The 27024-nt window shown below is 42.6% G+C and overlaps 2 protein-coding genes across 5 annotated transcripts in view; both read left to right on the top strand.

Annotated features, from left to right (window-relative positions):
* The first annotated feature begins 337 nt into the window (after nucleotides 1–337).
* On the top strand, nucleotides 338–10565 carry tspan36 (tetraspanin 36). Its single transcript, XM_079515430.1, has 7 exons — nucleotides 338–824; nucleotides 4936–5127; nucleotides 6091–6165; nucleotides 6695–6790; nucleotides 7015–7164; nucleotides 8677–8760; nucleotides 10223–10565. The coding sequence occupies exons 1-7, from the start codon at nucleotides 765–767 to the stop codon at nucleotides 10301–10303; spliced, it is 738 nt and encodes a 245-aa protein (XP_079371556.1). The 5' UTR covers nucleotides 338–764; the 3' UTR covers nucleotides 10304–10565.
* Nucleotides 10566–14229: 3664 nt separating this feature from the next.
* Nucleotides 14230–27024, top strand: part of mapk4 (mitogen-activated protein kinase 4) — a 52845-nt gene continuing 40050 nt past the window's right edge. The window contains exons 1-4 of one of the 4 annotated variants that reach the window (XM_079515192.1): nucleotides 14230–14245; nucleotides 21074–21129; nucleotides 22502–24216; nucleotides 25436–25611. In XM_079515192.1, the coding sequence (XP_079371318.1) occupies nucleotides 23850–24216; nucleotides 25436–25611 (543 nt within the window). In that variant the 5' untranslated portion in view covers nucleotides 14230–14245; nucleotides 21074–21129; nucleotides 22502–23849. Of the gene's footprint in view, nucleotides 14246–20714; nucleotides 21130–22498; nucleotides 24217–25435; nucleotides 25612–27024 lie in introns of those variants that run through there. The other 3 variants (XM_079515193.1, XM_079515190.1, XM_079515191.1) reach the window with 3 other exon arrangements.

Below are 27024 nucleotides of genomic sequence, written 5' to 3'. Positions count from 1 at the left end.
AGTCGAGATAAAACAATGTATGTATAAATTAATATTGAATATAAATAAGAATAAAAATTAAAAATAAATAAATGTGTAAACAGAGCTGTTACAATAACCTTTTCAGTAATCTTGTGAAACTCTAAAAAGAGATAGACAGATAGTTATACATACATCCATAGAATACCAGACGACTCGCCCCAATTCCTCTCTCTCTCTCTCTATCTCTCTCTCTCTCTGCCTGCGTGCGCTTTGTGCGCGCAGGTTCGCGAGCAACTGAAGAGTGCGCGCGGACAGGACAACCCTTGTTTGGGTATGGGTTTTGAGTTTCATGTGTTTACCAGAATTGATGAAAAACATGGGAATGTCCGTAAGTGCTCTACCGGATTTTATGTATATGTATTATAAATTATATTAGCCTATATTATATAAGGCCTATTTATTAAAAAAAATAGTTATGAGTAATTTAATTAATTCGTTTTGCTGTCCTGGTAGACTGTTGTGTTAGCGCAACAGCGTACAGTTAATACCGAGTGGTGTCAAGTGAACTAGTGAAGCGTTCATGCATCGGCAGGTGGGTGTGAACAACATGAACATGGGTCTTGGAACATCATGTGACCACTGTGGTGGGTATGCTGTAAGCAGAAACCAAACCAGACCCACTGAAGCACTGCTGCAGTCAGAAGAAACTTACTTGTGATAATCATAACAACACAACGCGACGTCGCAGCGCCAGTGTACAGCTCATTACCCATTTCATCAGAGCAAGAGACGAGTCAGCCAACATGGATTGCGGAGTTATAACTTCGAAGTCGGTTCTCCTGCTGATAAGTTTGATATTTTGGGTAAGTTGACGTTTTGATATTATTTACCCCTATATCATAATTTTGATGTTGTAGGGCAGGCTTAGCCTATACTCAGTTTGCTCAAATGTATCTTATCTGTTGGGCTACTGTTCATAGCCACCTGAGGGTAGTCGTTGATGTAATCAATGTTTCCTAGCCTTGGATCAAGACAAGAGTCAGTCAACAGTATTTTATCGATTCTGACTTTTACTTTCATATCTTGGTTTTTAATAACACAAGTCGTTGAAACAAAATATTCTTTCATTTATGTATTTAATAATAAAAGGCAAAATATTTGAATAATGTTTAGAAGTCACCTAACATGGTTCTCTTCTTTAAGAATCAAGAACCAGATACTTGGGCTGCTTCCTGTTTCTTTGATTTGTGAACAGGATGTAGGGCTACAGAATGATATTCGCTAAACAAACCTTACCTTGCTTATTTTCTTTTCTTTTTCCTATTTTTCTTTTCTTTTTTTGTAATGGGAGTTCCTTAATTTTGGTCCTGTGACTCCAGTCAATATTATCTTTTCTGATTACATATTGGGACACATGACTATTGCTAACCTCTAGACTAGTTTAGCTCTGAGTCATTCAAAAAGACTTGAGTGGAACTGAAACTAGGGGCATTTTGTAGTATTTTAATCTTCTTACATGCTGGTGCTGCTGTGTACATATAATGTGAAGTGGGATTAGTCACCCATGGTGCTAGCGGCCGGCAGGCAGGCCTACTCAGAAGACCATGTCAAGATCAAAGCTTCTATAACACCTATTCATTCAACTGAAAAACTGAAAATGATGTTACAACCTTAGAGAGAGGGAGAGAGCAGCTGTCTGAAGTTGTGTGCTCACTGTGCTAGTGTGCTGCTGTGACAGGACATGATGCATTATGTCTCAGGGTGAACCATAATGTAATTACAGGGTTGTAAAAACTGTCTGAGAGGGGAAAACATAGTGGTGGTTTCAGTTTCTCTATTTCTCTCCCTCTCTCATAGGTGGTAACATCAGTTGAAAGAATAGGTGTTAATGTGGCACATTGAATGTATAGCTTGTCCATGACGGACAGCCCATCTATCAGTATTTAATATCTGTTATTGTTCATCTTGGGCCAGGTTTTTCAAAAGGGATGTGAAGTGAATCCCAAGGATTTAGTCCCATTTAGAACTGAGGCTGAATGTTGCTGTATTGTAGACAGCAACAAGAACCCCAAAAGGTGAATGGCTTATTTTCCCTACGAATTTTCTCACCTTTCCACAGATAATTTCCCAAAATATTCATGTCCCCCATGTTGCATTCCTGGCAAATCATGTTTCTCAAATGATATATGCTGCCTTGCAGTCTGATTTTGCTGTTAGAGGGGGAAATTATGACATGGAGAGACAGAACTATGGAAAGCCTGAAAAATGCTTTCTGAAAAAAACATATCTGGTACAAAAATATTACACGGTGGAATTAGTACTGTGCTTTCATCATGTTAGGGACGTGCCAGAACTTAAGCAGACTTGCTAACACATCTTGAACACTGGTGGTGCATACACATAGTTTAGAAATCACTGCTTCAGAGCATTCCAGAAAATCTGTGTGGTGTACTGTATAATGGACGGAACTCCATATATTTGTAAGCCCCACTCTTTGGTTTCTAGCGTGATCAGAGTACTTGGAAAGATTAGGGGTAAGGGTAGGGTAAAGCAGGAGGGGGATAGGGTGACTACGCCAGAGGGATCCCGTGACTATGGAATGATTAAAAGAAATGAGTCATGCGGTTGAGTGGGCTAGAAAGTGAATTCAATGGAAAAGACAAGTGACTGCATGCGCGTGCATGCACGCGCGCACGCGCGCACACACACACAGTCACACACACACACACACACACACACACACACACACACACACACACACACACACACACACACAAAACGGTTCAGCCCTTTGCCTTTGCAAAGGCAAGCGCTGCGTATCCTTACAGGAAAGACTAATTAACAATACTTTACAAGTTTGATAGGAAGAAATGCTCCCATCCCATGCTATTTTATAATATATCAATCATCTTCTAATTATATACTAAGAAAAGGCATATGGGGGAAATGACTTGCCTACTGTGCAGTGATTCTGCTGCCATCCATCGATATGCATTAATAAACATGCATATGTTTATTGGCACCCCCTCGAGTGCTAATCATGACCATCTGGTCAGCCATCAGATGGGTGAAGCTGAAACTGAATTTCGCCTGCAGGATTAACAAAGATCTCTCTTCCTACTCACAGCAAGACAGCTCTGTACTATATGTCTTGCGGTTTTACTTCATCTAGACAAAAAAGACCACAAATATCTCATTGTGTTTCACTCAACAGTCATGATGAGTTCCAAAAAGGTCACATCATCTCATGATAAAATTGACCCATCACCCTTTACCTCGTGATTTCTAAATCACAGATAAAGCCAGTAAAAGTTCAAACCATCATTGGTTGATATCTAAATGAACCTAAAAATCACACCTGTGTGAAGTGAGCGGTGCAACTGTACCATCCTTGGGGGGTCCTCGCAACATCCAGACCCCCAGGAACGCGCCCAGCGAGCCGCCCTGCGTCCGAAACGGTCGAGAAATGACAGAGTTACCGTGTGGGGTCCCCGGGGGGTCCCCGCAACATCCAGACCCCCAGGAACGCGCACGGGGGGTTGCCCGGTCCTGGCGAGCCTTCTTGTGTTCAAAACGGTCGAGAAATTACAGAGTTATCGTGTTGCAGCTTTCCGTGCTGGGACGTTACGTAAGGGGGCACGTACACATACATACATACATACATACTACATAGGGCGGTGCCTCTGCTCCGCAATGGAGCAGAGGCACCGCTCAAAAATAATGTAATTGCGCTCTTGTAAAACTTTCATTTTAGTGACCTGATTTATGCAGTTGTCTCCATACTTGAGAGTTGAAATGTTGCAAAGAAAAAAACACACGTTTGAACATTCCTGAGTTTCCTGACTCTTTGGTCAGAGTCAGGAAACAGTGGGAGAAGGTCAGCTTTTATGTAAGTCAGTAGTCAGTTTGTAAATTGTAACTTGTGTTAAAAAAGTTGGCCTATTGATTGCATGTCAGACTATGTGTTTGATTTAGTGCCTATTTATGGCTACTTTATCTAAGGATTCTGCTGTGTGTGAATGTGTTTGACTAAATGGTTGTTTTCCACTGACTTAGGAAATGCAATTCGTTTAATCGTTCTCTCTGTCGCTCTCTTTCTACCCCCGTTTCGGAATGATGTGTGACTGTCAAATATAGGATGAATGAATTAATGAATGAATTAATGAAAAACGTTATGTTAAAATTAAACAACAAAGTCAAAGAATTAAAATAAGTGCAATATAAAACAAACAATAGTAATCACAAAACAAAAAACAAGCCTCACTGGCCACGAAGTATTATACTTTCCTATTGTCTTCACACGTTCAAAATGGATTAGGGAGAAGTATAAAACATTTATAACCCTACCCCTTGTCTTTCAGCATGACGTCAATAAATACATACCAACATGGTATAAACTTAAACAAAATCATTCACAACAAATCAGATAAACCAATACAGCTGTCACGAATCCCTTTCATTGCTGAAATGCTGTTTTTGCAAATGTTTATAAAAACTTTAATATTTTCATCTTATTTATAATCAGATTTATTGTGGTAAATGAGGTTGACCTTTTCTAATCGGTGTTTACACAGTGATTAGATTAATCCCTGACTGCCAGAATCATTAAACTCACTTGCCGCCATTGAATTATGCAGCATACCAAGGAATTAGTTTGTTTGAATTAGTTTTGCACTCCATCCAAACTTCAAAAAGAACAGGAATTTCTCTCATCGCGCAGCAGACCAAAGGGCCTTTCCACATACAGAATACACAGCCATATATTGATATATTGTAGCCTATACTGTTTACTGATTGGTACAGAATGGCATGTAGATAAAAATGTGAGCATTGAGCATATCGTTTGTTTAAATGAGTGAATGAGGTGGTAGTATGAGCCATTGTACACACATGCTTATCCTTGCGTGACGCTCACATAATAGGGTTGGCAGATAGTAATCACCTCATGTATTCTCTTGCTGTTTTTCTCTTTAGGCTGCTGGAGGTGCTCTGGTCTATGTGGGTTCTTATGTAATTCAGAGCTACAGCAGCTTCAATGACTTCCTGGAGGACAAGTATACACTGATCCCAGCCATTATCATTATCGTGGCCGGTGCGGTGATGTTTATTATTGGCCTGGTGGGATGCTGTGCCACTGTCCGAGAGTCCAAAGTCGGTCTCAGCTTTGTAAGTGTGGTGCGAGAGAGTGAAAGAGAATGTACCTTCATGCATCTGTAGGGCTGCAACTATGGATTATTTTCTTAGCGATTATTCTGTCGATTAATTTTTCAATTAATCAAATCATCTTGAATCACATTTTACATACATTTTTATTTTTGTATCCATCAACAAATAACGCCAAAGAAATCAAATAGATTATTTATTTTATCGTCGACTAAATTGCTTAGTCTGATTAACCACTTAAGCCCTATTTTCTACTTTTTAAACTATTAGGATGAATTAATTCAGTTATAACGGTGCCATTTGTTGTGGTATGTTTTGGGTTATGGCTCCAACTGATTCTATCCTGTGGTGATATTGGAAGCGTACGTGCATGCCTGCATACTGTACATAACAGTGTTTATGTAGGTCGAGGAGGCGAGGGAGATGTTTCACACAGGAAGTATGGTCACCATGTTGGGGAAGAGACAGTAAACAATCCATCTGATATATCTAATTGTGTGATTTTACTAGTTGTATGTATTCATTATGGTTAAACCCACTTTCAACTTCAAGGCATCCCTATTTGGTGGGTTATGGTGTATCTTTTCAAAGATAATTCAACATTTTCACAATTGTCTAATTTAGAACATCGCATATCTACAAGCTCACAACACATGTGAGCTTGTAGATTGGCATTTGTTTTGCTGTTTGTCGTACAGTGAAGTTTATTAGGGCTTAAGTGATTAAGACAGAGGCTACTAGTGCTCTAAAGGCCAGTCCACACCAATGCAACTCTTTGCAACATGAAACTATACTTGCAACTACTTGTAACCATTATCCACAATGGTAGTAGCAAGAAGTTGCATTGTAGTAGCAAGAAGTTGCACTGTTTTGTTGCAAGAAGTTGCAGTTGGTGTTCTCCCCAATGGCAGTAAGTGCTACCCATCAGTCTCGCTGTCTCTTTCTTTCTCTTTCTCTGTATTCCAGTTCCTGTTGGTCATCCTGGTGATCTTTGCAGCTGAAGTTGCAGCTTTGGTATTTGGGTTCATCTACCAAAACAGGGTGAGTCACAGACATAATTCTGTGTCACACAATCCATCCATCCATCAATCCATCCAAACATCTATGCTTTCCTTATTTTCTTTCCTGAAACTCTTGGACATTAAAATAGGTAATGCAATCTAACCTTTGATATTATTATTATTATTATTATTATTAGTATTATTATTATATATTAATATTTCACTACACGGCATTATTAAATATTAGACCGTGTTATTAGTACACCAGGTAGGCACTAATATTTTCATTACTATAACACCAGTGTCTTCTTTCATTTATTTGTTCCCCCAAAGTATTCATCGTCTACAGTTGCTAGGCTCCAATGTCCCATAATATTATGAACCAAAGCATTATATTATTCTGATGTTATATCATGGCAACTCACTAACATTAGATCATACAATCCTCAGTGCAAATTAACTTGGTAAATACATAAATGGACCTATAAGGGACCCATTTTTACACAGAGATAACACATTTTTTACTGTACATTTTGTAAAATTGTGTTCTTGTTTTGTATGTGATCCAGATAGGGGGAGACCTGGAGCGCTCTATGAGTGTTGTGTTCAGGCAGTATGATGGTCAGAACCCTGCATCCAAAACTGTGGATGTACTACAGACTCAGGTAAGATAATGTCTATACTACTGTATCTATACTGCTTATTATTTATTATTTATTTCCTCTCTCCTCTTGCTTTCTTTTAAGCTGCTCTCTCGCTCTCTCTCTTTCTCGGTTCCTCTCCTTTTCCTCCCTCAGTATTCTTCAGTCTACTCTAAAATGTCTTACAATTTACAATGTAGGTTTGGTTTATACAATGGGCAGTAAGAGTCTTCTCTGTCAATGTACAGTTGCAGTGCTGTGGTGTTAACAACTACAGCAACTGGACTGCCACTCCATGGTTTACCAACCACAACAACACAGTGCCTCTGTCCTGCTGTAAGAACAACACGTCCGAGTGCACAGGAAGGCTTGATCAACCACAGCTCCTCAATGTACAGGTATGGTCTACTCTCCTCTGTTTGGACTTATCTATAATGAGGCTGCAGTGCAGGGGTTCCCAAACCTTTAAGTTTGAGATCCAAAAGATCAACTTTGAACCCAAACTTAGAAAAATACGTGATGAATTAAGCTCACGTTTTATTATGTTGTATGGATGTTTTATCTTCTTTTGAAAAGCTTTTGAAATGATATATTTTTTGTTTTATATAATCAACATAGGCAACAAAGTCTTATGCATACCTGATAGGCTCTGAGACGGGTGCGAGGCAGCACTCAATGTATTCAATGTATGTACACTGTTTCGGTCAAAGACCTTCTTCAGGCATCTGCTGAATATATATTATTCAGCAGATGCCTGAAGAACCGAAATGTTGCCTAATAAAGTGTTCATATTGCAAGTGCAGACGGTGTGTGGGTCTTTGTGCACTTTATGTGCATTTTTTCTGAATATAATCAACATAAAAATGGAATATTTAATTACGAGTACGACCAACCCAAAAATGTGTGTGCGTGTGTGCAGAGCCGGACTTACCGTTGGGCTAGGGTGGGCTGAAGCCCGGGGGCCCCATTTCAAGTGAAATGTGTGTATTGTTATTGTATTTAGTTGTATTATGGTTAAACCATTGAGAGCTTCTGCCTGCCTGCCTCTCTTTTTAGGGGCCTGGGTACCCCAAAATGAAAACAAAATAGCCCAAAATTTTTTCGGCCTCGCGGCTGCGCCGCTCGGCCAAATCGAGGGACGCACGGCTACGCCGCGCGCCCCAAGGGGGGCCCTCAAATTTGCTCCAGCCCGGGGGCCCTCAGCAAGGTAAATCCGGCTCTGCGTGTGTGTGTGTGTGTGCGCACATGTGTGCGTGTCTCTATCCTCCTTCACACCTGTTTTCACTGTCGGTGTACTCGAAATACCTTATAATATTGGATATTTAGGAACCACTGTGGAACTAGGTCATGGTATGGGGCTGCCCGTACTCCAGTAATAAGCCACATTCATTGCAGTGAGTAAGTAGTTTGGAGTGACTTATTGTTGGTAATGGTATCGCCCGAGAACAAGGGGGTCTAAGTGGATAGGTGGTCTAGCTTCTAGTGGCTAGAAGCTAGACCACCAGGGATTGCTGAGGTGGAGCTCAACCTTCCTTCCTTCAGCTACCAGTACTTACTGCAAGTCTTAGCTACCATAGCTGTGCATGCTACTCATACGCTGAGTTGGCAGTGACCATGATTGAACCCAGAACATTGTTGTTGAAAGTGCTCTACCAACTGAACTATCCGGACACAGAAGTACTGGACTGCAACCTGTATGGTTATAATCAATATTTACACCTCTAAATGTGTGTGTGTGTGTGTGTGTGTGTGTGTGTGTGTGTGTGTGTGTGTGTGTGTGTGTGTGTGTGTGTGTGTGTGTGTGTGTGTGTGTGTGTGTGTGTGTGTGTGTGTGTGTGTGTGTGTGTGTGTGTGTGTGTGTGTGTGTGTGTGTGTGTGTGTGTGTGTGTGTGTGTGTGTGTGTGTTTCAGGGTTGTGAGCCAGCGTTGGAGCTTCTCCTTCAGGGTGTGTTGAGTTATGCCTTGTTGGTCATCTTGGGCTTTGCCATTATCAAGGTAAAGACTCCCAACTTGCTAGTTGCTACTGTACATGTGTATCTGTGAGGATTTGCTAGTTACAATAGTCTAGCGATTGTGACTGAAAATGTAATTTCTTCCCAGTAGATATGTCAATGCTGGATTGATTCCAAATGTATTGTTAATTATGTTTATTTCAGTATGGTAATATATAAGTTGTATAGCATTTATATTTTGTAGGCCTCTTTTATTTTCTTAAATCTTTATCCCACGATTTTGCAACCCATTTTTTTCACCCAGTGTCAATTATCTAATGTAATCCTGGGCGCTACACTTCCTCTGCCAACCTGGGGGGGTGTGGGCAGCAGACTTACCTCATACTTCCTTCTATGCATGAGGAGTCCAAGCTGCTTCTTTTCACCTGACGGGGGGGGTTTCCCCGGCCGGACGTAGCGCGTGGAAGGAACACGTTATTCCGACGAGTTCCTTTCCCCTCCATCAGGCGTCCCGGCTGGCCAGGTGGAGGCAGTTTAGAGACCAGGATTACTGCATGTTTTTTGTGAGGCTAGGGGACACGGGGAGAACATGCAAACTCTATATTTTGTAGGCCTCTTGACCACCACATTGTTAATGTGCTGATTGATGGCGCCCTCTGCCTCTAGTCAGCTTAATTTCCTTTGGCTACTACCAATAGGCTGGTACTGGTAACTATTTAAAGCCAACATGGGACAGGAAATAGTGCTGATAATGGTCTGAGGACTGAAGCATCCACTGTTTTTTCATTGTGTCACCCTTATGTAAATAAGGGTGCAAATAATTTTGCATCCTTAGAGACACATTTTCAGTATGCATGCCACTGGCTGCAGCTGTAACGCCTGGGATTCGAACTCGGGCCTGCCACGTGAAAGTCCAACATCTTAACCACTAGACCAAAGGGATATCCCTCTGGACTGGGGGAGATATTATACTTTTGAGGCCTTTAGGCAGAGGCTCTGAGCCACTCTGCTACACACACAGCCACCTGAAGGTGGAGCATGTTTTCCCAATATAGCATAGTAGGGAAACAATTCATGTCATTTTGATGTGTAGTGTTTAAGGTGAATGGTGATTGGGATTTGTATACTGTTGTATGTACAGTATATGTATGTACACATATAGTGTGTATGTGTGTGTGTGTGTGTGTGTGTGTGTGTGTGTGTGTGTGTGTGTGTGTGTGTGTGTGTGTGTGTGTGTGTGTGTGTGTGTGTGTGTGTGTGTGTGTGTGTGTGTGTGTGTGTGTGTGTGTGTGTGGGGGGGGGTGGTGGTGGTGGTGGTGTGTGTGTGTGTGTGTGTGTGTGTGTGTGTGTGTGTGTGTGTGTGTGTGTGTGTGTGTGTGTGTGTGTGTGTGTGTGTGTGTGTGTGTGTGTGTGTGTGTGTGTGTGTGTGTGTGTGTGTGTGTGTGTGTGTGTGTGTGTGTGTGTGTGTGTGTGTTCCTGATGACCGTCTCCCTCTTCTGTTTCAGTTCTTTGGAATGCTGAGTGTGTGTGTGATCACCTGTAAGACTAGCAGCCGGAGGACTGGCTACCAGCAAATCTATGCCTGAACTGTGATCGGCCATAACGTATAAAAGGATGCTCCAGAGAAACTACTCATAGCTCCTAAAGCTGCCTGCAACCACTCCTGCTGTGTTCTGTTCTGTTCTGTTCTGTTCTGTTCTGTTCTGTTCTGTTCTGTCTTCTTCTCCTCAGACTACCTTCAGACGTATTTTAGGACAAATATCCTTGTCCTATCATGAAGAAAGTAGACCACATTTCCTATTTTTGTACAGTCATGTTTTAATTTAAAGCTGCTTTTAGTGAACACATTTTTATTTTGTCCAATCTGTGTGAGTATATTTTAATACAATATAACTTATACAATCAGCGTGGTTGTATTTGGTCTTCCTGCTGTTCTATTGAGATACTGTGGCTGGTTTGACATGATTTTTGCACAATTTATCCCCAGAGCAAGCAGGCATTTTTTATTAGTGAAACAAAAAAGTCAGCACTTCCGCATCTCGTAGAACAGGAAAGTTACATAGTGCAGATTTAATTTGTTTTACAAATTTCAAATTATGAGACTGTTGTTGTCCCTCTGATAAAATGAGCAAACACGCCACCTGGATTTTTAACAATGCTCTTATAAAGTTGCAGTTAGGACATTGTTTTTGGCGTTTTTAATGATACTGTAGTGAACATTGCCTTAGATTGTTTTGAACACTCTACCCAGCCAACAGGTGATAAACTCATAAGATACCACATCAACACATTTTATAAGGTCAATTTCGATTGTATATGTCACTTTCAAATGTTGAATGTTTTTGTGACCAGTTGAGTTGATACTGCACGCCAAAATAAATAAACGATGCACACACAGGGAGTTACAAACGTACTTAACAGCCACAATAATAGCCACAATGACATGGTGTTAGATATTATTTAACACGCTTTGAAATGGTTTGCTTGAACACTTTTACACCAGTCTGAAATAATTTTGTATATGCATCAGTTAAGCAATTGAAATGAAGGGTAATGTTCATTAGATAGTCATTGGTTCAGGTACTAGTAATTAGCATGTATGATTGTGATAATTCTATTAAGAAAGAGGCTCGCATATCACTTCAGGGGAATAGAGGGGAATATAATATAATCAATTACTTCATGTGTTGATCACAAAATTAAGAGACAAGAGAAATGATAATTGATTTAAAGCATAATTCAAAGATACTATCTTATTCATAGCCAGCTAAATTCTGTGTTTGATGGTATAGACTAGAGTTGTGCCGCAGGCTTTGGTCATGTATATTTTATTTCTCAATTAATAAAAAGCCAACTCTCCACAATAATATGTGATTTGATACTGCTATGGTTGCTTAATCTTTTTTACCATGTCTCTGCTTTACATGTAGTGTTTCAAACAATTAGTCAGAAATGTAAACAGTATGTGGTACAGTCAGTCAGTCAGGCTGAAAGGAAAACACAAAAAAGTCCTGGGACGTGTTTCCATTGTGGTCCTATGGTTGGTTTAAAGCCATGTAGGGTGACAATCATGTAAAGCAGAGGTGTCAAACTTGTGATGTAAAGTGAATGAATGCTGACAGAGGCACTAGTGTTGTTGTGACTGGTAAACCATGGATTGCACTTTTACATTCTCACAGTTTCAATTATATAATCATGATGGCAGATTTAAAAAAAAAAAAACTTAATTAAGCAATTGAATCTATGTGATCATGCCACCTGATGCATCAGCAACAAGCTCCATTCTATTTTACAGGATGAGCTCTTTGCAAATATATATTAGTCACGAGACATATTGTTTATCTCTCCCCCTCCTGAGACTGCTGATAAGGAGGTTCTTGCTGCTGTACAGAAGGTGCAGCAGATAAGAAAGTTCATTTAAGTCAAGGCATGTCAGTGCCCAAAATGATGCATGGAATATGAACTAGGTCTTTTACCCCACAGGCATCAATCGTAACCAGATGAACCAGATGACGCATTGTCAGTTTGTAGATTGGCTATTTTTGGTCCCCCTGGGGCACACCGGTCAACACACTGGTCCCCCTGGGGCACACCGGTCAACACACTGGTCCCCCTGGGGCACACCGGTCAACACACTGGTCCCCCTGGGGCACACCGGTCAACACACTGGTCCCCCTGGGGCACACCGGTCAACAAAGTAGCTAAGTAGTTAAAGAACAGCACTATAGGCAAAACTTCATACTCCTCAGGATAGCAATTCATATGTTTTGTAATAATAATAATCCAAATAAGTAACTAAAGTTTTCTAAATTCTAGTGGAGTAAAGTATAAAACATTGAAAATAATACAGGGATGTACAAGTACCGCAAAACTGTACTTATAACGGAACAAAAATACATGGCATGGATGCACCTGGGACGTATCCTCAGTGATGTATCCCATGGATGCACCTGGGATGTATCCTCAGTGATGTATCCCAAGGTCATTGGGGTTTCGGGTCTCGCGAACATCATACATCATACTCGGGTGACCCAGCCGGGGTAATCAAGTCCCGACTTACGTCCCAGTAGCTACCCTCGATCAGACCCACTAGGGAAAGACCAGGGCCACACAATCCGTTGGAACCGCTCCGGAACTACTCTTTACTTTACAAAGCTGCATTCAACCCCTTACCCATGTGATTTTTGTATTGGTTTCTTCTGTTGTTGTTTGTTTGTGCATTATTGAAAAATGTATTTTATTCTATTGTGTGCCTCTTTGCTATGTCTTTATATATGTTTTTCTGTTAAAGCACTTTGTGACTGGTTCTTAAAAGGTGCTATACAAATAAAGCTTTATTATTATTATTACTCTGCCGGGACTGGGACGCACAATTCTGGCATGTGGAGTGATGGACTAGGCTCTGTGGGTTGTCCGGGCCCTCGCTATGTCTCACCAGGTCTACTCCTGCTCTCACCAGGTGCAGCCAGGACCTGTGCGTTGCACCAGACTCCCAGCACCAGACACTTCATTCAGGAGTGGTGGATTCTTGAGCCGCAATGGTTCTGCAGGCTCCGCTTGCGGCTCGAATGGCCCTCCTAAAAGCCTCACCAAAGGTTTTTTGGGCTTCCTCCTCATGGAAACTAGGCCTAAACCTAACCTTATTCCTAAACGTAACCTCAGTGAAACGGTGCCAAAACCTAAGCATATTTTGAATCTTAACCTCAGTAAAACTATGCCTAATCCTAAACTTATTTCAAACTTTATCCCCTGTAAAACAAATTTAAACAAATGGGGGCAAGTGTGTTTTGGGGTGAGCCTTCCGGTTACCCGTGTAAGTGGTGAGCAGTATTTTGAAATTAATTCTGCATTTGGCAGGGATCCAGTAATATAAAGGTCATGGAGGACTGGTGTGATGTGGTCCCTGGAGCGTATGCTTGGTGAGTAGGCGGGCAGTGTTTTGTCAGTGGAGTACATGCCAGTTTATTGAGGTGGTGGTTACTTTGGTGGTGGCGCCAGGAGGATATTGCATGCCGTAATCATGCCTTATGTGAAGTCATGAGTGTTTCTGCAGTAGTATACTATAGTGTGTGACAGTTTGGGTTGAAGGCAGTGTTTCGGGCTGGAAGATGAAGTCAAGGATGACTACAAGGTTACAGAGCTGGGTGGTGGAGTGATGATGGAGCCATTAAGTGTGTGTGTGTGTGTGTGTGTGTGTGTGTGTGTGTGTGTGTGTGTGTGTGTTGCGTGCGTGTATAGATCGTTTATTTTAATACAAGGAGGAACTTCCTTGTACAAAATTATACAAAGTACAGAATTTACAGGAACACTTAATTACAGGGGTCACACAAACAGAGACAAAGACATGGATTGATACTCCACACACCACAGACTGGAATTCTTCTTGTAATAAGCCTATCTCACAGAATTTCCCCGCCCCCCTTAATACGCCCCCTTTCGGGGTTAGTGGTGATAGCGTGACGTCACTCCATAGACGCTTCATGTTAACAGAGGTAATTTAAGAAGTCTACAACTTTTGTTTTCTCAAGGTAAGGTTTGTTCTATCTGTTCGAGCTGATTTACCATATTGTTTGCTTCATAATAATATTGGTCTGTCACATTTTTACATTAGAAAATGTACTTAGATTCTCCAGAGAAAAAAACGTGTAAATGCTCATGTTAAAGTCACCACTATTTACCGGAAGTGGGCGTGAAAAACGGGCTGTGAGATAGGCCTATTTAAGAGCAGGTTACTTATTTAAAGCTTGTATGGCTGTGGGAAAAAAGTCTTGCTAAAACAGGCATTTCTGCACATGGGGTAAAAGTGCCGGGGGAGTGGGTGGTCTTGATCATGTGTGTCTGTAGGCTAAGTGCTTTGCTGCAGAATAGATCATCAGGGATGACACAATAGTGAGAATTGGGGGTGGGAACAACATATTTTGTGTGTGTGTGCGTGCGTGTGTGTGCATATATATGTACAGTATGTATATGTACATACTGTATACAGTATGTGTGTGTGTGTGATTTGATATGGCTCCCCTCCCTTCTACCTGTCTCCATATCCTCCTGCAGGATTACATATCTTATTCAGCACACATCTGTGTTACTCCTGGCTGCGTTGACATTTAGACAGCCCAGTCATTTCCAGAGAGAACATGGCCAGATAACCTTGTCTGCGCTGAGACCTGTCCTTTCTCTGTCTATATCCCCCAGCCTCCTCTGTTTCACTTGTCGCCTGCCATTTTATCTCTACCTTTTAATCTCACTGTCACAGTCATTCTTTGGATGCAGCTTTATAATCTCTCAATTAGCAGTTAAGAGAGAGGATGTCCTAGACCTGTTCTGTGCTAGCAGTGATTCGGTGCTGACTGACTGCATGCGGTGCAGTTGTGTTGTGACTTGTGACGCTAATGTACAGTTGAAGAGCAATTGATCAGTTCAATATGCAATGTCAGGAGCCAGGGAGGTCTTTCCATCTGCTATTGATCAGCCACTTATCTACCCTCATTGTCTCCACCAGGCCGAAGGCATGGGGAGAGAGTATGTTTTGCACTCCGTCCGTCCGTCCGTGTGTCCGTGTGTGTGTCCGTGTGTGTGTGTGTGTGTGTGTGTCCGTCCGTCCGTCTGTGAACAGCTAATCTCTGGCACCGTTAACCCGGTCGATGTCAAATTTTGCACACACACTCCCTGGATGCCAACGATGAACCTCTGCCCCAGAATTTCCAGAAGGGCCTGTTATAGCGCCACCAGGAGGCCGATTTGTGCAAAACAAGTTTTTGGACAGTACACCTACAGATGTTGTCCAAACATCACGCAAATTGGTACACAGTCTCTCTAGAGCGATTCAACAAAACGGGTCTTTCAGATTTCTCAGACTCCATCCTGATTGGCTAAGATTGGCTTCCAAAGTTCGCAGGAGTGCTCAGTTTAAAAAAAAGTGTTTTTACCTCTAACTGCACGGATATGTGGATAACTTTGTATGCCAACTCCCTAGAGGAAATGACAGCTAGAATAAAGCAAATCCCACTCTCAGATTCCACAGCAACCAGAAGTACTGAATTACTGGATGGTGATTTGTCCAAACAGCTTTGTGGGAATACAAAATGCAGAATGCATTTCCCCAGCAGTGGACAAGTCCACTGACACCAGTGATAATGGTCAGTTGGTGGTGTTTGTGAGGTATTATGATGAGGGTATGAGGCAAAGGGGGAGTTTATTGTGTATTCATTTAGTGTTTGAGTGGTGCAACCACTATAGACAGCTATGTGTGTGTCCCTCCATGTGTCCGAGCACGAAAATAGCGTTTTTTCAGTTCCAAGTATTTTGTAGTTGCAGATATCGTGATATATCGTTGATGAAATTTCATACAATATATCGATATATCGCAAATATCGCAATATATCGAATATCGTGATATTATCGTTATCGAGGGCCTAATATCGCGATATATATCATATCATGAGGTACCCATATCGTCCCACCCCTACTAAGGACATACGACAGAAGAAGCCCATTCATTAATTGTCTCCACCAGGCCGAAGGCATGGGGAGAGAGTATGTTTTGCACTCCGTCCGTCCGCCCGTGTGTGTGTCCGTGTGTCCGTCCGTCTGTGAACAGCTAATCTCCGGCACCGTTAACCCGGTCGATGTCAAATTTTGCACACACACTCCCTGGATGTAGCCCGCTTTGTACCCGTTTTGTACAAATTGCCACAATTACTCAACGCAGCGTCCGATTGCGGTGAAACTGTGCATGCATATTCCCACTAGGCTGAGGAAGAAATGCCACTTGACAGTTTTCAAATCAGCCTCATGGCGGCGCTACAACAGGCCATGCCAGACAGACAGTCTGTCTGTCTGTCTGTCTGTCTGTCTGTCTGTCTGTCTGTCTGTCTGTCTGTCTGTCTGTCTGTCTGTCTGTCTGTCTGTCTGTCTGTCTGTCTGTCTGTCTGTCTGTCTGTCTGTCTGTCTGTCTGTCTCTCTATTGTGTGTGTGTGTGTGTGTGTGTGTGTGTGTGTGTGTGTGTGTGTGTGTGTGTGTGTGTGTGTGTGTGTGTGTGTGTGTGTGTGTGTGTGTGTGTGTGTGTGTGTGTGTGTGTGTCTTTCTCTCTCACACACAGTACACAGAGAAGATAGCTGAGTCAGATGTCGTCACACGGAAATTTCAGCCTGGCCTCTAATTTATTTATTTCCTTTCCTGCTTAGACAGGGATGTTGGGGTAGTGGTGGTGGGGGTGGGGGGGTGTAATCTGAGTAGGACACTCACATGCACAGTACTTGTGCTCACTGTGCTGAAACGGGCAGAGCCAGAAGAGCACACACTCACACAATTTTCCCTTGGACTGCCAATCTCCCCCTAACAGGAAAGGGTTCGTTTTGTTTTTCCCTTAATGCAACAAGTCAACTCCACGTCTAGTGCCTTTGTTGGATATACAGGGACGGATTAACCCCCACGAGGGCCCCTGGGCCGGTAATATTTGCAGGGCCCCGCAACATTTTCGTGTTTTTCCGTGTTTTTATCATCTTTTTAACCTAAATTTAACAAAATCAACAGCCAATGAAGTGCCCCAGGAGCCCCTTTCAGGGCGTCAAACCTAGTACCGCACGGTCCAATTTCCCCGAAGGACCCCTGATAGCCAAGGGCCCCTGGGCCATGGCCCCACTGGCCCAATGGATAATTTGTCCCTGTGGATATACCAGGTTTACATGAAAGAATAGCCCGGGGTTAGGAATGATTGGTCTGGTACAGTAGCAGCTTGTTGTGGAAACGAAAGTAGACGTTTCACCAAGTAAAAATGGGTTATAAACGTAAAATAAATAAACAGAAGAGGGACTTCATATTGTTTATGTATGTGAATGAATGTATTAGGCTTATGATGACACATTGTTGAGACCAGCAGCAGGTGCTGTTGACAACTTTGTGTGTTGGAAGAGTGTACGGGTGTCACTGTTGCTGTGTCAGGAAAAGAGGAAAAGACGCTCCACATTCCTCTGAAATTCATCTGAAACACATCAGCAATGTCAGTTGTATAAATCCTCTATCATTGTGACAATCACACTGATGCTCATAGCACTTTCATTCCCTAGTGTGATCCAAAATGTCTCCTATGGTCAGGTTGAATGGTTTTCAGAGGTATCTGTGTTAACACCAACCCACAGACCAAGACACGCTATTTATCTTTTATGACCTATAATAAGGGATAACAGACTTCATTACAAAAGTAAAACAAGGTTGCTTTTGTCTCTGGAGACCTGTTCAGCCCCAAAAGAACAAGGAAACTGTGGTCTATGCCATATAATCACACAACTATTTGACAATTTCCTCCTCTCTACATTCCAATTTCAACTTTCATCCCCCTTTCATTGTGGAGAAAAGACAGGGAAGGTTGTACACAATACATACACACCTGGTACTGTACAGCAGCAGGGAACATCAAGCTTACCTTTGCTGCTGAGCAGCTTCACTGGTTCACCTCACTGAGTACACTTCAAAAAGAACAAAAATGTCACGTGTTTCTAGATTGACCCGGGTCAAATCAGGAATTTGAACCAAACTCAATTTTCTCACTATTTAGGCTGACACTGCTGTTTTCTGCTTTTTATTGCAAATTACATGCACCAATAAGTATCTTCTTCTTAAATTAACATTTAAAACGTAAGTCCCTTTAGAGTAATTATTTAATCAAAGACTTTAAAAAAATAATATATATATATTTTTGAGTGGTGCAAACCACTCCAACAACTGGCTTTGTACCCGTGTACCCGTGTACCCGTGTTTGTTCATACCAAAAAAACGAGCATGGTTGCTATGGTTAGCAACCAAAAATTGTTGAGTGGTGCAAACCACTCCAACAACCAGCTTTGTCTGTATCTATGTTTGTGTACCTGTGTACGTGTCCGTGCAAAAGTGAGCATGGTTACTATGGTTAGTGTGTGACGTCACTGACATAGCTGATCAGACTATATAAGACCTTGCACCACTCAGTTCACACGGGTGTGATCTTTTTCCTTCATGTTGCTACACCAGTAAGACGCCTGAGGGCGAGAAGCGACCTCGCCCTAAAGGGCGAGAAGCACGCATCCGCCTCGTTGACAGAAGACTGCTGGGCAAGCGCTGGCGCTTTGGAATGGGGGTCAGATCAACATGGAATGAATTCTGTACTGACCATATAAGGAGCACGTCTTGAGTGTACAGGGTTTGATGAGGTCAGATTAACATGCATTATGGAATGTCAGAACAGGTCAGCTCCATACAGTATATGAAGATCTAAGGGTGGTAGCGGGGACATTCTCTTGAGTGTACAGGTTTGCTGAGGGCCCAGGCAGGGTCGGGCCTTAATTTTCGGGTCTGTTGAGAACTCTAGTTTTCGCCGGCCGACGGGCGTGGCTGCACTAATAACTTTGGGGCAGGCCCGTCTAGAGCTTGAATGGACAGGTGGGCCTGTTGAGAACTCTAGTTTTCGCCGGCTGCCGGGCACGGCTGCACTAATAACTTTAGGGCAGGCCTGTCTAGAGTTTGAAATTTGAATGGACAGGTATAAGTCAAAAGGGAGACATCGAAGAGGAAGGATGGATGGGGAGGGATCAACATATGGAATTTCAAAACAGGTTCTGACATATATCCATATATGGAGATCTAAGGGTTTGAGGTCAGATAGAGTTGCTGGCCAATATTGATGACATCAGGGATCTCTATATATGGGCTTATTGTAACTGCGACAGCAGGTCGCATTTACTATGACATCAGGCTCTCCACATCTCCATCCCTGATGATGTCACGAGTCCTGGGCAGTCTTGCCTGGGATGACCAACCAACCAACACACTGACAGGAAATGCATGATTTCATAGTAAATGTGACCTGCAGTCGCAATAACAACATCTAAAATTACACAGATGCTTTCCCAGATTTAAAGTTATAACCAGGTCTAACCGTTAAAGCATGTGTGCTTCAGAATCAACTTTATTGTCACATAATGACATAAACCACATGCTTGATGTGTGATGGGGTTCAGTTCAGTTTCTCATAAACTCCATTTTCCCTCCACTATATTTGATCTTAAATGAAGCAGAACTGTCACACCAATCCCAAAATGATGCCTTTAACAATCCCCAGGTTGAAACATTATATTATTCATGTGAGGTTGTATTCACCTTTAGCAGGTATTGGATGAAGCATTCTAGTACCACTGGTTCCCATGTGGTGACTAGGGGTCTTTGAGGGGGTCCCGGGGGGTCCCCAGCAAAATGATTGATATTTTGGAACCAAATGCATCATTCATTCATCCAATTTATCATAGTGCCAAATAGAACTTGGACAGGGTCCATTGGCTTGTTAGTATAGCCTTCACACTCTGAGTTACATTAACACTGAGGATATTATAGTGACTGGCATCCAGGCGCGTAGATAGGGGGGGGGGGGGGGGCGGGGGGGGGGGGGGGGCGGGGGGGGGGGGGGATTCGACCCCCTCAGTTTCATGAGGAGGGGGGATTATCCCCCCCCCCCCCCCCCCCAAAAAAAAGCCTTGTACCGTGGCTGCATGCGTTTTGCTATGTTGGCAGTGTTTTGCCGTGAAATCCGCAAAAAAACGCGGAAAATCAAGACTTTTTTCTCGCGTGCGGATAGCCCCCAAATATGTCCCCCCCAGTTATAAAATGCTATCTGCGCCCCTGCTGGCATCCAAAAGATAAAAATCATATAATATACCGGTAGGTATGCACATGCGTGCGTGCCTATGGGGTCTGTGGCCTAAATGGATATCAAAGTGGGGGTCATTGAAATAAAATCAAATACATAAATAAATAAATCAAAAATAAAATAAAAGTGAGAATCACTGACCAATGAGTGGTGAACCATGCTGCTCAGCCTCACCTCCAAATTTCGAACTTAATGACTGTAACTTTGCAGGTGTTGGGTCATCGTCGGGGAGTCAGGGATGCTAAGAAACATGACGTCAGGTCAGGGGGTGGGACATACAAGAGTTGAGTTGGGACTGGCGCCTGCCTGCCATATAGTTCAGAAGGAATAGCCAGACCAGACAGAAGAGAGAGAGTGGTACTTAAATCATTCGATCGTGGTGGTGGTGCAGTGTAAAAGCTTCGGTCAGTCAGTTCACCGGGTGATAGAAGCAAGCAGCAGTTTCCCATCTGAAAGACGCTGGTCTCTCTTTCATCTCAGATAGGCTAAAAAAGATTTCCAGCGTTAAGCACTGAGTGAAGCGTACACAGCCCAGACTGCACACCGACTCACCCACAGTCCTCCTCACTAACCTATCTCTCTCGTGTATCGCCACAGCATTGTTATCCTGCTGATCATGAAATGAATTACTAACGTGATGCGTTTACTTTGTTTGTTGACTATCTGATCACTCTGATGGAAGCAAGGACTATTATCATTCAGATCTCTTTCTGACGGCAGGCTGCGGCATATGTTCCGGTGAGTAGCCTACTACTCGTTGTTATCTTGTACTGTCTGTAGTCTACCTCTTTGTAGTTTTTTTCCCCTCCTCAATGGTTGGACCGATAGGCTATAACAGATAGAGATAAGGATAAGCAGACCAAAGACTCCTTTCTCTGTCCGTTTTGTTTCTGTCCATGCACTCTAGACATATATAAGGGATATTTCCGATTGAATGTACTATCTTTATTATCTGACTAATATAGCGGCACAATGTTTTTGTTCCGCCACACGGGCGTATGTTATTGGCACACAAAGGCAGCTGCATATAAGCATTGTACAGGTGGATATAGCCTATTCCCATCTTAATTACAATGGTATCTTGTTAAAATGTTTAAAAAGACAAATAATTGATATAATTACCATACAACATTATTTAACGAGTTTTCGTATTGGCCTATCTATTTCCAATCCAATCACATCCTATGCGTGATGATTTTATCCTTGGGCTATTTGGTTATTTCATAAACAAACGTTAATTAAGGGTACCTTATGAACAAGTGTTACCCACAGTTTGTATTCGTGTTGCATAATAAGTAGTGAATTCACACGCAGGGAGAATGCACTCCCATATCCAGTGGTTAATACATTATTTATAAAGTTAGCTCAGTGCTGCTGCAAACCGCACAACTGTCAACAGTACCTCTGCCTCTCGCTCTCGCTCTCTCACACCACCTCCTCCTCCTCCTCTCTCTCTCTCTCTCTCTCTCGTTCTCACTTTACACTGGCAGGCATGGACAACTGGTACACTGGTCTGGATGGAATAAAGGGCAGATTAGTTTGAAAATACATATCTCTTTCCGTCTCTCTCTATGTCTATGTCTCAGACACACAGACAGACACTCATCATTGTGCTTGTAATATGAAATCCATCCATTTGATCCAGAGGTGATCCAGACAGCTATTCTCCAACACAGGGAACATTCCAATATTGTAATGTGATTATTCCTTCTATTAGAGCAGATTTATGTTGCTGGTTGGGATTAGCGTGCACTTTGATGTTATATAATTTCCTGCCGTATGTCACATACACATTAAATAGTGCATTATGTACAACACACACACAACCCTTGTTTGTGTGTAAATTGCTTTTCTATTCTTTGCGTCTGTCTCTACCATAGATGACCCCATCTTTGAGTTTCCTTCCCTGCTCATTGTGTGTGTGTGTGTGTGTGTGTGTGTGTGTGTGTGTGTGTGTGTGTGTGTGTGTGTGTGTGTGTGTGTGTGTGTGTGTGTGTGTGTGTGTGTGTGTGTGTGTGTGTGTGTGTGTGTGTGTGTGTGTGTGTGTGTGTGTGTGTGTGTGTGTGTGTGTGTGTGTGTGTGTGTGTGTGTGTGTCTCTGCCCCCAGCAGCAGTGGTAGTGGCAGGCATGTGAATGCCAATGTAATGCTGCTCATAGCAGTATCTGCTCCACAGCGACCACAGGGCATGTTGAAATCCCAACATCCATGAGAAGGCAACAGGAAGGAGATTACTGAGGGATTACACTCCCGCGCACGCACGCACGCGCGCGCGTATGTGTGTGCGCGCACCCACGCAGACACACATTATCTCAACATCACAGGTCTGGGATTTGACAAACTCTCTGAAAGTGGATGTCATCCAGGATTTATTGCTGAATGAATGGAGGAGGAGGGGCTACAGCACTCTCATGAATTTAAGTCAGTTATCTCCACCTCCCTGACCACTGAGAGTTCTGATTGGTCAACAGGGATTAGAGACTTTGGACAAAAGCGAGAGAGGGAGAGCTACAGCGGAGATTGAAAGAGAGAGAGCCAGCCCAGTGGAGTGGAATGTCCTCCTGCTGTCCTGCCATGTATCTACTACACATGTAATGGTGGGATCAGAACACACAGAGGTCTGTTGCTATGGATACCCCTGCCCTGGCGAAGCCCCGTTACTGTCTGTGTAGTAATCATACGCTTGTTAATATGATCACTATCATCCACAATAAGAGAAGATATGGAGTTAGGAACTGCAAGTCTACTACTGGATAGTGCATTTAGCAATCTTGCGTATAGCCTACCAACAAACAAGGGCCTTGTGACCTGTTAAAGCTCCGAATCCCCAAAACATAATCATCATTGGCATCAAAAGGACAATGTTTAAAACAAAAAAGAGCAAAGTTGTCTTTCATGCTGTTGAATTTCTTTGGCTGAAGATGCTTTAACTAAACCCACACATGCAAGATCACTGACGTAACCAAATGTTTGAATTCTGCCCACTTAGTTTTATTTATTTCGATCCTTTCTGAGAATCCCTTTGATCTCCTGTGTGTGAGGAACCCCTTGTCTTAGACAATGTGTTAATAATGTAGCCTTGAGTACCTGGTTTCTCCACATTTTTGGAAGTCTAAATGGAAAAAGGGCAATTATGGTGAGACAGAGGGCCCAGTAAAAGTGAAGACATGCCCACAGCATGAAGCTGAGAAGTAGACTAGAAGTGGAGACTTTGCTTGTAGACAACCTCATTTCAAAAACCGTATAACCGATACCTAATTAATCCTAGGTCAACTTGATGTGTCAGCCTTTTGTTTTTACTTCTGATTAAGCTGCTGATTGGAATTCTGGTGCTCTTTGAAAAATATGTCACACTGAAATCCTAAAACCTGAAGCTGTTAAAAAAGCTGGAACGTTTTGGGATCACTTCATCCTTCATTGATCGCCACAAAGGGGCTCCACCCTATCTGCTCACGCTACCATGGCCAGACAAGACCCTCCGATCTTCCTACGCGGCTTTGACCTTGGTGGCCGCTTCGCTGACCTACGACCTCTTGGCACAGGTGTCACGGGCCTGGTCCTATCGGCGACTGATCAACGAACAGGGCAGCGCGTAGCCGTCAAAAAGCTGGTGATGCAGGATGCCATTTCAATGAAGCATGCCCTGAGGGAGGTCAAAATCACCCAGCGGCTCTACCACGAGAACGTCGTCCGGGTTCACGAAGTCCTGGCGCCGTACGGAAAGCCCCTCCCCCGAGACCCGACCCACCTTAGTGCACTGTACATTGTCCAGGAGTGTATGGAAACGGACCTGGCGCACTTGTTGGAACAAGGACCTCTACCCACAGGTATATGGAAAAGAGGGAGAGGAATCATCTATTATTACATACAATTTTATCATCTGTTATGTCAGTTGTATAGGTAAATTAAAGGAGTCCTGAGTGCAGTATGGTTATCCCTGTTGAAACTGTCTCATCCCTCTACTGTTTTTAGTGATTCATTGGATTACTGGATGGTAAAAGTAATGGTTGTAGAGGATATACGTTTGTTTTATGTCCTCATTAAAGGAGAATTCCATGCTAAAAGGCTTTCTTACCTTTATTTGTAGTTGTTACGTCCCCACCAAAGAGGTCCAGGTTTTATTTTGTGCAAAAGCACATTATTGGCTATTTCCCCTATCATAAGCCCTCAATGAATTGAATTGAATTGCATTGAATTGAATGGGGCTATGGGGTCTTGTGCTAATTCGCTTATTTCCATCGCTCAAAATTCAATTTCTTTCTCTTCATAATGTAAATAGTATCCCAAGCGGCACACTTTAGGCTACTACTTATTTTGATGGAAATAAGCGAATTAGCACAAAAACCCAACCCACATTGAGGGCTTATATTAGGGGAAATAGCCAATAACGCACTTTTGCACAAAATAACACGTGGACCTCTTTGGTGGGGACGTAACGACTACAAATAAAGATAAGAAAGCCTTCTAGTATGGAATTCTCCTTTTAAAATTAGTTTTTTTTTAAAAATTCTTTAATTGACCATATGCACAGAGCAGTCATTTGTGAACATGGTCAATGTACTGTAATCACTGGAGTAAAATAGACCAGTATTCAGTGATATGAAAGCTCTTGCCAGGGTTCAATTTGCTCGGTGGATGGGGAGTTTTATCCCTGCGTCTGGTCAAACAAATGCATGCACTTCCTTTTGGGAAATGTAGATTGTCCAGTATGTTTGATATCACAATTCAATACAAAGTATGTGTTAACTTAATTAAATCTCGCTTCCCTATTTGGGGTGAAAATAAATAAATAATTTGAAAACAATAATGGTGTCACATGAAAATAGCCAATCTGTGTGAGTTTGACGACAGTTCTTAAGTTTAAAATGCCCCTTTTTACAATTTGAACCCTGGCTATCGCTATGTTGACACAAAAAAAGTAAATAAAGAAATCTGCCATCAAGCTGCTAACAGAGAAGGAGACATTCACTTTAGAACTTATACAATGTTATTTTGGGTTCTCATGATTAGCTACATTGTTTTTGATCGTATTACCACTGTTGACAGGTCATGCTACATTACTATTCTACCAACTGCTGCGAGGACTGAAGTTCATCCACTCTGCAAATGTTCTGCACAGAGACCTAAAGCCAGCTAACATCTTCATCAATACAGACCAACTGCTGCTCAAGATTGGAGACTTTGGGCTGGCCAGGATCGTTGATCCTCACTATTCACATAAGGTACAAAAACACATTCTGCATGCTCACACAAGCAAACGCACACAATTTACAATTCAAATGTTGACATTTTTCCAGAGCGACTTCCAGTGCAAGGTCAGAGTAATTGGAACCTCAGTCAACCAAACGGTAAATAGAGTACAAATAAAAATAAGTACTAGAAAGGAATTAGGAAACAGGTAAACATCAAACATAGCATCTGTCTACACAACATGCTATCTAAATAACATTCATAGCATTTGTGGACAAGCAACAGTATATGGTGTCTATCTAAAATATGTGAATCAGCATAACGGTCATCTGTATAGTATAATTAATTAGCATCTATTAGTGATAGAAGGAATGAAGAGTACTAGGCGGTTAGATGGAGTCTGAAGAGGAGGAAAACTGGGTGTGAGTCTGCATTCCTGACTGAGGGTTCAAGGGGAACGCAAAATGGAGCAGCCGTACTTGGTGCCATCTTGGTCAGAGGGAGTGGAGGTCATTCCTCAGCTTGGGAGCCAGGAGGTGGAAGAGTTTAGGACACTGAGCAATGGCCAGGGTGTCGTAGAACAGATGGGAATCATGTGTTAGCTTATCTAAGGTCACATTCTCACTTAATACTTCGGTAAACTCGATGCGAATGGGCGGAGAAGTTGGGATTCTTGCATATTTAATTTGCTGCGGTTTGCCTTCACACTGCGCTGTATAACCGCAGCAATTGGAAACAACAGGGACCTTATCAATGTGTTCAATTCATAAACTATAGCCTACACAGTGAAATCTATGGTGTTAAAATTATAACGTCACACGTGCATGTGTCGTGCCGTCGGGGACTGGACCTCACTCTCTCTCTCTCTCTCTCTCACTATACGCACGCACTGTTCTTTTGGGCATGGAGGCACAGCGCTGAGCGCATTGAGAACAGACAGCAGCACAAAATGTTTATTGAGATGAAACTTGAAAGTCCCTACTCCCCAGTCCCCACACAGTGACAGCACTCCATGTTTACGCACAGACAGACAGACAAAATATTCTGTAGGCTACACTGCAGTGTTTTTATGTGTTTCCTTAAGCAATTGATAAATGTACTCGTCCTCATTTCGACCAGGGCTTCAGTCTCCTCATTCGACCACGTCTATCCTTTATAGCTCTATGGTCTATCCACGGTAACGGGACATCTTTGCGTTGCGTAAAATATGCCTTCTCCGTCTCCAACTGTGTTTAGCTCCTCACCCGCCACATTGTTTGCTTCATTTCCTTTATTTGCTGCGGATTGCATTCCCACCTGCACCGAATCGTAATCAAGTGCGATTGGAAGCAAAGCGAAACCCCCGTTTTTGGTCGAAGTAGTATGCGGTTCTTTGATGTGCATTAGGATTCGAATGATGCTTCACACCTGCCAAACGAAGCGCACTTTCCGACAATGTGTAGCAG

This window comes from Electrona antarctica (assembly GCF_951216825.1).
Source record: "Electrona antarctica genome assembly, chromosome: 12".
NCBI lineage: Eukaryota > Metazoa > Chordata > Actinopteri > Myctophiformes > Myctophidae > Electrona > Electrona antarctica.
This window is presented reverse-complemented; position numbering and strand designations above follow the sequence as displayed.